Source organism: Rhipicephalus microplus, chromosome X, assembly GCF_043290135.1.
Source record: "Rhipicephalus microplus isolate Deutch F79 chromosome X, USDA_Rmic, whole genome shotgun sequence".
In the NCBI taxonomy this organism is placed as follows: Eukaryota; Metazoa; Arthropoda; class Arachnida; order Ixodida; family Ixodidae; genus Rhipicephalus; species Rhipicephalus microplus.
In genome coordinates, this window is record NC_134710.1 from 341,086,520 (window position 1) to 341,098,105 (window position 11,586).

The following is an 11,586-nucleotide window of genomic DNA, read 5'->3' on the forward strand; positions in this document are numbered from 1 at the left end:
CGATGGGTAGGTGCCACCACCGTGTCGTCTTAGCAATACGTTGGAAACATTTGCGTTGTCGTGCAAGTATTTGCATGGTCAGTCCAGTGTGATAAATACTACAGTCCTTAAAATTACCTATGTATGCCTTTTCTAGTAAAAGACACACATACAGAATACATACGTGTTCTTATGGTGCCTCAGATATGCGCAATAATTGTGTTTTAATTGACAATCGCACTGAATCTTAAGCAATATTGGTGGGCAATGCAGATGGGGTCGACCATTTCAGGTATCTTCTGGTGCCGTTTAGAGTACCCGGCACCGTTAATGGTGGACAAACAGACAATTACACAGACAGACCAAACGTTTTGCGTCGAAAGTCTCCAAGAAAGAATACAGTTTCTAAAAAAAGCGAATAGGATTGCAATAAAGCATCCAGTTTTGGCCACAGGCCAAGCATGAAAACTATGACAATGATTGTGCGCGCTATTAATTGGATGGTAACAACGACGTTGGCAAGAGTTTTTGATCTTGTTTCTTTTCTGGGAGAGAGGGGGGCACAGTTAACGTAAAGAGGAGAGAGGATTAGGAGGCTTGCGTCATTTTCTATCTCAGTATGAGACACTTCGGGTACTCCTCTTAAAACTGCAGTTAAGCAATAAAACGTATTAGTCTTTAAGTAAGTGTCTATTTTTGCTACTCGTAACTTCACCATGCGCTTCACCACAGAATTTTGCAGACAACGCGAGCGCATGGCTAACTGCCTCTTCTCAACATTCCCGCTCTGTCTGCGGTGATGCATGCGTCTCTTAATGGATGACCTGTTTTATCCCTGAGAGCTAATATTTTCTATCTTTCTTATGTAAAGGCAACGCACTCTTAGGCAATCATACTTGTGGCTCTGGACCAAGCATATCAGCATAAATGTTACGAGACGCAACCCCCCCCCCCCCCCCCCGAATAAAGTCATACAAACACAACAGCACGTAGCTGAAGACACATCGCGATTGCTGTGATACTGCTATAAATGTCTAACATAGCGTTTTCCAGAAAACGTGCTGTTGTGACAATGTAACTTATTGTTTCGAACTGAAAGGGGCGCCGATTGATCAAGAGAGTATGCAGTGCAAATTTGCGTAATAAAGGGCAACAGAATGCTTTTTTAAACTGGAAGCAACGCAAGATGTACAGAAAGCATCGCTTTTCGTAAAGCATGGCTCATTGAAATTCTGCGAAGTTCGTGAAAGGCGATGTGGGTAGGCGAATAAACGTATCAACTATTGATAGAAGACTCAACAAACGATAGCCCACTGACGTGTTTTGTCATCTCATTGCATTTATTTGTGCTCTAAAAACAGCAAAGTACAAAATAGAATATTACACTTCGGTTTACAAAAAAAAAGTGGAAGCTATGAAAGAATTTCGTTCGACATAAGGCGCGGTGCATGTCCACGTGTTTTTCGCTTGAATTAGGTCGTTGTAAACGTCGCCTCCATGATCGGCTCCGGACCCAGTCACGCAAGTAACGAAACGAATGCAACTAGCACTTAGGTGAGGCAGAAGACCCTGTTGGGCCCATCCACCCACCCTTTCCTAATTAAAGAAACTTAGCGTTCGCTTTATTAAGCAGATACATATCATTCACTCTAAAAAATGTCTCAGTTTATGAAAGACTGCTGCTAAATTGGTGCTGGAGGATTTCTGTAATAATAATAATAAAAAAAACAGCAGGCTCCGTTTCACGGAGACTCTGGTAATTTATTTTCAATATCGCCACACACAACCGCTTTCTCCGTGCAGATGCCTGGCTAACACACAACATGCGGACGGCATCTTTTATCACACTGCGGCCGAAAGCAGTCATATGCATAACTTAACAAATTGCTACGCTCAAACAAAAAAAAACGACAAAATATCACCCGATGCCCCACTACCGCCGCCCACGAGTCCAAAAGTGTGAAAGACGTTGTTTACGGCTTTCCGGATTCTAGTCCAGCACGTGACAAAATATATCAGTTTGACGTTTTTTTCTTCTCTTTTACGAAATGAGCACATGAACGCAAACTTAGCGTGTTCATTCACGTTCTTCACCACCATTTTATTAAAAACGCCCCACAAGAATGTTGCTATACGTCCACTTCCATCATTTTTTTTTTGAGAAACAGATAACAGCCAGTGGTTCTCACGATCAATTCCAACGTTGAAACAAGGATATTTTTTACAGTGTCCACCCACCGCACTGAAACACACAACCGAGTGAAAGGGACATGCCGGCAACTTCAGTTTCCCCTTCTAGCGTCAACTTCTCGAAGTATGGGAGGGAGAAGACGGGAACTTTCTTATCAGGATTGGAGAGGCAAAACACCGACCACACAACAGCAGGCCAGACCCACGTGCGACCTTGCCGCTGCAGTTTGCCCGATCTCGAGCTCACCGCAAGCCCCACCGCTGTCCGAGACGCGCAAGGTTCCTTCACGTTATCTGTCACAGCATGACAGAGGAAACGTGAGACTTTATGACTATAGGTCTGGAAAGTCGGTCGAACTTGCTCACAATGACTTTATCGCGTTTATGAGGTGTGCAAAACGTGCGTGCGCTCATGACGTAAACAACCATGCTGCACGATACGTTAGGCCTCGCACTAATGTCACACACAACATATTATATATATATATATATATATATATATATATATATATATATATATATATATATATATATACACGTCAATAAATAGACACTGTGCTTTCCAAATGCATTAGAGATAATAAACTGCGCAGTATAGCCAGAAAAACTACACTATACGGAAGGCGGCATCCAGTGTATGCGGCAGAGCGCGCGTATTACTAAATTCAACGTGGAGAGTTTGTACGATTGCGCCGATCGAACATCGAATAGTAAATATAGAAGCTTGGGCATCGTCTGTAAATACGGCATTACGTCGCTCGGAGGAGGGGTAGGAAGGAAAAGAATGAAAGGCAGGGAAACGTCGTCGACATTATCGATATAACGAACGCAGTGAAGCACCTGCGGGTAAGTGAGGTCCTCTCATCCGCGCGGTGCTTCAACCTCGGTGGCGCTGTTCCAACTGACCGTGATATAACCTCACGCATAAACAGATTAGCATCATTTAATACGCAATGACTAATCGAGCTAAGTATCCAGTTTTGAATTTAAATATTGAATGAGCAGTTGCGCCTGTAAAATAGGATTGTGATTTTTGTAATTCGTAACCTTTTGGCACCGAAAGACTAGGCTGCGCCATGTCAACAAATGATGTATATTTACTAGAACGTGCCTGTTGTGTGCCAGTACTTCCTCCATGATCACCCTTTTAGGTCATTGGCCGACGGGAAGGTTTAGCGGATGACGATGAAGAAAGTTTCTTATGATGTTCCCTGGAGGCTAATGCGTTGTTTCGCCCTATTTAAGCTTAAATTTATTTTTACTCTACAGTAAAGCATTCTGGCAATATTATAATGTCAACCATCACATTTATTTCAACGTCGTCTTTCTATAAAAAATACCCAATATAAACCATACTCTCCATATTTGAAGCCGCATAAAATCCCGTGGCAGCGTAAGAGTTTGTTAAACTTATTTTTTAAAAAAAAAACCTACCATTCTTCTAAAGGTAAAAATTTGTCGTGACCAAATTTAAAAAGAACAAATTTTTTGAAATCTTTTACGAGCCATAGTTTCGAGCTTTCCGAAAAAATTCTCATAAGGCTTGCCATATTGAATTTTTTTTTCGCAAAAATGTTTCAGGGGAGCACTTCTGACCTTAGGTAGATAGATCTGATTTTTTTCAAGCAAATAACAGATGGTCGAGCGTTAAGGTTGAGACAGTTGGTGTGGAATGACCCGAATGCAACAATTACAGTGCAAGGGCTGTGTTTCGTTCGCTTGTATTGACATAATGAATAGGAACTTTTTTCTTCTGTGGTATTCACTTTTCAAACACCACTTTCGGGGGAACTGGTCATGCGCCCCTTCCTATTTCTATAGCCAATGCCTTTATCTGTAGCTGAAATGGGAAGTGAAGTTAAATTTAGGGGTTTTACGAGCGAAAACTGCGACACTACGACAAAGACGAGTGGTAGACAGGCTGCGTACATTAAAGGGTACTTTCGTTGGCGGACAGACGAATTGACTGTCTGCCACGCACACAAGCGTTTCACACACACTCGTCACCTTCATCGAAGCGTACAGTACGGTTACCAGTGCACACAGTACGGTTACTAAGTGCACCGTAGCGGGATGTATTCGGTTCAATGCTCGCCACTTTTGATGACCAAAGCCTGATTAGAGTACATGTAAGTTTCAAAGTTTAACCCCTAATGTAATGCGGCCGCCATTCGTGGGACTCGAACCCACGTCCTCGAGCTTAGCAGCACAGCATATCACCTGATAAGCTACTATGGCGGGTGATCGAAGCGTACAAATAATGAGATATATAAAAGTGACAAAAAACAACTTGGCACTGAAGGTTGACAAATCTAAATGGTTACACCTTCACATATACCCATGAAAGTGGGCGAAACAAGAGCTTGCGCCGAAGTAACACTGATTGTGCGTCTCGGGCGTAAACGGAAGGATTGATCCCCACTGCCGGCAACTTGTCTTTTCGTCGACTTTCATTTGCCTATACATCATAATAATTAGTACTCTGAAATAAGGCTTTCTCGTATCATTGCCTTTATCATTATTAATGTCTCTTTTCTGGTAATTTATCTTGAAGCGTGAAGTGAGCCAATATATTCTTATCTACAGCACTTGGTTTTATGATCCAGGGCACTCTACGTCGTGGGCCACAAAACCAAAATTGATAACGCAGGCTGTTTTGTGCTGTGATAAGGTAAATAGTCAGCGCTGTATGCTATTTGAAAACTTGCGCAACGCCAATGCTTCCAAGTTTTCTTGTATGCGTAAGCAGTATGATACAGTGAAATTACAGTCAAGTCGTTGTGCTTGTACGCCACATTTATATAAAAATGATTGGACCGATGAAAATGTCAGAAATCTCACATTGATGTCAACATAGTCCGGAGGGGGGAGGGCAGACAATGTGGTTAGTGGTACTAATCCCAACTTGGATTCTTAATGTGGTAACAGTATGCCAAATTTTTAGACGTAATGTTAGCGCATAAGGTGAATAAAATGTGAACTAAGGTGAATACCACGTGACTAAATGTTAATCTAAGAGGAATCAAATGTGAAATATAGTAAGGATGTGCAAGTGAACCAAGTGTGAATGAACAGCGAATCAAGACCAGATGTCAACATGCAGAACCAGTAATGACGTCAAAGTGACGGCAAAAGAATACACATGCAAGAAGAAGTAACAATGCAATCGACTTAAACGTAAATGTAATTTATTAAGTGTTTCGTAAAGGCGTGTCCTTTCACACGTGCTCACTTTAACCTTAGGTAATGAGTACAAAAAATTGTTGGTACATATCAAGGAATTGACGTTTTGAACGAAAAAGCAAATAATAATACGAATTTAAATCAGATTTGTGCAACAGTAAACGCAATTACACGCAGAACAGTCTGGCTAGTGTTATCAACGATGACAAACTGTGCGCAAGAAGAAATTATCAGAGGTGTTCAAGACACGTGAGTGTTCAGTGTTAAGCGCTCACACACCTGCTCTTGCCCGTCGTAAGCGAGAATGAACAGTTGTTGCGGTGGCCCAAGCCAGGATTGAAATGCTGCTCGGTACCACTGCAGTCGCATCTGCGAATGTAGCCGTACTGAAATGTTCCTAATAGGGAGGCTTACCGACGTATTCACAAACGCTCCTCGACTCGACTTTCACTCTTCATTTGACAGAGTTGAGCACTGCGCCGCTGCTCAGCTGAAAATGACGGTGCGCTACTCAAGAAGAGCAGCAAATTATCGCTAATACGTAGTCACTTTCCCTGCCTAGAGATGGCGCTTCCATCGGCCTTCTCAAGTGAAGGTGAAGCGTTGAGTGAAGGGACGTTCCAGAATACGGGCAATAGAATAGCGTTTCAAGCCATCGATTTTGTTGCGGGGGACAATGCGAGTTTTATAATAGCGTTTGCTTCCCCTACAGGAACGTCTAGGAACTTTCGCCCCGACCGCAAACCGAAATACACGGAAGCTATACACAGCACTTAGCGAGCCTCGCGGGCCGCGATCGCCGCATGCTATTTCCGAATTTCTGCGGGCGGGTCGCAAGCGTGAATGGCGCCTCGCATTGCGACGCATGCGCAGTGACAGTGACAGCACCGCAAGGGCTTGCGTTGCGCTATTCTAAACCTCCCTAACGTCTAGACGAGGCGACTTCGTTTGTTGCACTGGCATTATTGGTAGGCATCACCTTGATGGCAGCAACGCAGACTCATAATAAGGAGTACATCTCGCGACTTAAGCCAATCGACTGCTTTGACATGATGAATAAGTAACAGTTTTGCATAACAGTTTTCTATTGTTTTAATAACGAAAGAATGAAATAGTTCACGCTTTCTGCAAAGAAAGGTACAGAAAAAGAAATTTTAACTTATTCTGCACACGTTCGAGCATACGCATAAATCTAACATTTCTGAAAACTACGTCTCAAACGGGTTATTTTTGAATAATCCTGCGTATATTCACGGACGGTTTCCTTCATCACGGCAGCATTGCCGATTCCGGTCACAAAGGTAGGAAACAATTAGATGACATTACAGATGCCAGTGGCCTGTGCTTTATCACCTACGAATCTTATTCACTGACGTTTGAGTACCTAACATTAGCGTTGTTTACATCGCTACCGTAAACACATCGAGGTCATGCAGAGCATGCGCACTTGAAATGCTTTAACCACTGGAAATCTTCCCTTGCGCTAAGCGATCTCAGAAGCCGCGAATTCCCTTCCATCGTCCGCTAGCTAACGTGTTTCGGCGCCACTGTCAAACGTAAAATTCTTCAGAGCAAGGTGCCTGCAGCATTCGACAGACCTATGCAGACAATGTAGTTAGTGGTACTAATCCCAGCTTGGATACTTCGGATGTAAATGTTAGTTTTCACATTTAGATAAATGCGTCAAATAAATGTGTTCCAAGATTGCAGCGTTAATCTATTGCCTATCAGCTTTAAGTATCAGAATGTGTATTTGTACACCAGCCGAAGAGGCCCATGCAGCACTGGCGGGGCTTTGCCATTCAGACATCACGGAATCGAGATCACTACTCGGCAACGTCTAAAGGGCATGGCCACGCGCCGTACAAAAAATGAATAATTATGATTTGAGTGTACTAAGCGTGCTAATATTCATATATGCAAACGTACTTACGTGAGAAGTGGCATGAGATGTAGTACAGGCAGCGTGACGGAGTACCAGATGAGCACCAGAGCCCTCATGAAGGGTTCCTTGACGCTCCTCAGGACAGTCACCGTGTAGAAGCGGGCCACGAAGAACAACAGTGACGGTGCATGCATCAGGCCTACCGTCGCCACGCACAGCCACGTCCGTTCTTCGTAGTAAGCTACGGCGAGTAGCACGTTAAACGTGAGAACGGCAGCTAGCAGGGCGAAGGCTATCGTCGACGGCGCGACCAGCGCCCCGCATCCAATTCTGCTCTCTACGCGGTGTCCGGCCCCTGCGCTGCTGTAGGTAGGCCACTGGGAGTCGTCCTCAGTCGCACTTGCCGAGATATCACCGTGCCCTTCCTCTTGCTGTCTCACCGCTTCCGCAGTGATGACTGCAGCCATCTCCTTCTCCTTGCTGTTTACTTCGTCCATGAACAGCTGCACCACGAACTGCTCTGAGATGGTCATCTCGTTGGATAGTGATTGTGCTGTCACAGCTGACGTGCCGCTTTTGTTGCTGGTGATATTACTAACATCTGCAGCTGGTGGCGAAGATCCAGTTGACGTCGTCTGTATTAGCTGGTGCTGTGGCTTGTGGTCGGACACATCATCCGTAAAACTTTCGTGGTACTCCCGCGAGCTTAAAAGTTCGATGAAGGCGTCCACGTCGCTGCCATTCACGCCTTCTGCAAGACTTCGGCAATCCAAAGGAGTTGAAGCAGTGAGGTGTGGAAGCTGTTCACCTGGTTCAGAAGCGTGCCTAGAGGTTCTGATCCTGGTGTACTGCTGTTGTCGTGCAGCAGGACGGGACTGTGAGCGCGCGTTGCCGAGAGCGCCGCACGTGCAGCGAGTGGGTGACCCGTAGCTCATGTAGCCAAGGCGCTCGCCGGACACAGATGGCCCGTCGGCGACGCTACACAGCCATCAGAGAGCGGGTGTGGCACCGTACTCGTCCAGGGTTGCTGTACATAGAGACTTGCACCAACGGTTTGGAACATGGAGCACTGATTTCTCAAGGCTTTGTCGTTTTTTTCGACGTCGATGAGTGCAGCCACTAGCTAGTCGCTTTCATGATGGCACTTCTCCTTGCACCGGAAATCACCGAATAAATCGCACACATTACTACAATCCAGCGATCATTGCACGTGTCGCACACACTGCCGCATGACGAATTGCAGGAGCATCAAGACATGCCGCCTTCCTTCGTTGTCACGTGGGATAGCTGTCCCGCCGGGGCGTGCCAGCCCCTCCGCGAGCTGGGGCTGTGCCGGTACCCCGGCGAGTTAACACTCGTAGCACTCGTGCGTCGCGCGCTTTTTACGCAGCTGTCCTTACCCGCCTAGCGCGGGGCACCAGAGCGTCTCAACTGACGCACGGGCAGTGCCCGTGTGCGACGATCCTTGTTGAGAACATTTCGCTTGTAACGGGGGGGCGCCGAAGAAAAGACATAGAATCCGTTATCCAGGAGAGCCGCAAAAGAGCTCGCGACGACGACGCACTATCGCTTCTCCTTTTATCGCGCCCGACTGTGGCTGATAACGACGAAAAGTTTTTCTTGGCTCATTCTTTGTCTTGTGCGGTCTTGTCACTTCTGCGCGGTCCCTTCATTCTCTCTTTCTTCCCCTATTCCAGCTGGTTTCTTGTTTCATGCTTTCCCTTACCCATGCGGTACGTAAATTGCTGTTTTTCTGACCGCTCCGCATAAAACAATATCGTCGTCTCAGCTGTAGGTCTGCCGCCCAAAACGACTCCCCTTCCTCAGGCGTTGTCAACGCGAACTCTTATCGAGTTTCATATTTTCTGTTTCACCTCGAGGACTACTAGCGAGTGGAAGTCCTTGTTTCTGGTTCACGGCAAGATAAAAACGAAGCGCGCTCTTACCCATTGGGTTCGATATGTCAATCTGGCTCATTGACTTGCGGCCTTGCTGGGTAGCGCCCCAGAAAATGGCTACGCGCCAAATAGACAGGGCGTGTGCGGCGCACGCTATTTACTTCACGTTTCACGATTGTCCAGCCGTGTATTTTGTATTTGTCTTGTGAGAAACACTTGCGGAAGAGCAGATGACGTTGAATCTGTATAAATGAGTAGTAGATAACTTATCTGTTCCTCAAACAGGCACTCGTGTTGTCACGGGAAATAGTATCAACGCGTATATGTATGTAGACTGTTCTCGCGCGCGGTCTCTTCACGCGTTCAGAGACACGAGGAGCGCTGTCTGCAACAGATGCGGTGTCCCCATAGAGATAATCTCACCCTGTTTTCGGTATTTCTCGGAGGATTGTTTGCGCGGTATGTGGGCCTCCTGATTTTGGAGCATGGAAACACCAACCGCGATCAGCTGCTTCAGCAACGTTCCACCGAAACACTGGGGATCACTCCGCACTATTTGCAATATGAAAAAAAAGCAGAGAGAAGATGTCTTTTGTGAGTAAATTGCAACTACAGGGCGGTCTTCTTTTACGGTCGCAAGTAGAGGGCGGCCGCGTTCTGCAGAACGACCCTGCTACGCAGAAAAGGACGAGCCGCTGCACACATGGCGAAGCCCCCGTCGACCTCTTCTTTATTCAAATATACTCACCCTAATCTACCCCGATGATGATCACAGCACTCCTCGCCTTCTATACAATATTCAACATCTTCCACGCCTCCACAGTGGCGCCTGACGACGAGGAAAACTAAACGCTCACACGAGTTTCAAGTACACTAGGGCACTACAACAGGGTCATTCACGATGCTGTATTCTTTATTTAAATTAATCAAAGAGAATGCCATGATTATACTATCACTACGCCTACAACATTATCTTTCATTTATTTTTTTTCACCTTCTTTTTTCCTCTCTCGTTTTCTTTTTATTAGTTCTTTATTTCGTTCTCAAATTGTACTGCCGCACGCCTTGAGACCATTCCCCCGTGGTGGGTTGTGCCATTCTTCTGAGAATCATCATCATTGTTATCATCATCAGTATTAGTAAAAGTTCCAAGTCAGCAATAGTGGTGTCACCCGGGTCTTCTCCTGCATTCATCTTCCAGCGATGTTGTCGGCGCTTGTGCCACGTTCGTTCTATTGAGTGTGTTGATATTGACGTAGCTGCGCTGTCACTGAGCAGCTTTCCTTGGCATGGAAACTGCCACTGAAGGCTCTTTGAGAGATATATTGTGCAGCTCTTTCTGAGGCATCTTTTCCTTCGCCTTCTCTTACTGGCTCTATGTACCTTCAAAACCCCAGTTTTATTCTCGTCTGATCTCTTTTCTTCACCGCTATGACACAGTCTCGTCATTTTGCTACTTCGCGGAAATAAGCCGTACCGTACGTATTTCCTTCAATCTTGACTTCTACAGCTTTATCGATGAGCCGGAGCTTTGAGCTGTGCAAGAGGCTTGCTTTTGTGTCGTCATTGTCTTTCCTTTCATCTGTTTCTTCTCACTTTATGAAGTAGACTTAATTTTCTTCCGTCGGGCAGTTGTACGCACTGCGATGATGACTTTACAACGTTCGAGCCTGTCAGCTTTCGCTTGTACCGATCCTTATTATCTCGTGGATGGCCTTTTGGATCAACAGAGGCTTGCCACTTTTCGACCATAGAAATATCTTCCACCACGAACACCGCAGCTGTTGCAGATGTCTTTTCATTAGCCGGATGGGTACAGCACGTTCACGAGATCTCTAACGGCGATGAAGAGGCGTTTTCTGAAGTGGCAACCCTAGCTTGTATGCTGCCATTATGTCGCTTGTTTGCCCTGAGGTCGACTCATCCAGGTTCTGTTGAACAATATTGTTATTGAAGACGTAATTGCTAGATTGCGATGACATTGTCGAAGAGAGTACCTTCATGGTACTTTAGTTCTCATACATGCTTTTATTAAGTTCAAGTGCACTGAATGAGCTTTTAATGTGTCTGCAATCTCATATTCTACTCTCATTTTCACTCGAATAATATGGTGAACATAATCACTGGCTTCCTCCATCTCCGCTTCCAAATGATCAACGTGAACTTCGCTTTCTCCCTGGTTGTCTTTTCCTCTGCGAAGCTCGTACTGATGAGCCCATAATCAGTGAACATCCCACAACTCACACATTTGTAGCAATTCAATCGCCGAAGACGTTCGATGTCGGCGATTACCTGCCTGACGACCTTGCGTAGTTGACTCCGCCTTTCGAAGAAGGCCTTCATGATTCGGTCCAGTTTTGGAACCAGGAGAAATCACTGGCCGCCCGTGTCACGAGGTGAAGTAGAATTCAACATGGCATCTATCGCAGAAGGTTCGCCCTACAAAGATTG

General features: G+C 45.5%; 1 protein-coding gene across 1 annotated transcript in view; it reads right to left on the reverse strand.

Moving 5' to 3' along the window:
- LOC119161193 (uncharacterized) overlaps positions 1-8,782 on the reverse strand; it is a 56,894-nt gene extending 48,112 nt beyond the window's left edge. Inside the window, exon 1 of the mRNA XM_075879794.1 lies at positions 7,286-8,782. Coding sequence (XP_075735909.1) covers positions 7,286-8,172 — 887 coding nt within the window. The 5' untranslated portion in view covers positions 8,173-8,782. The remainder of the gene's footprint in view (positions 1-7,285) is intronic.
- Positions 8,783-11,586: the final 2,804 nt, after the last annotated feature.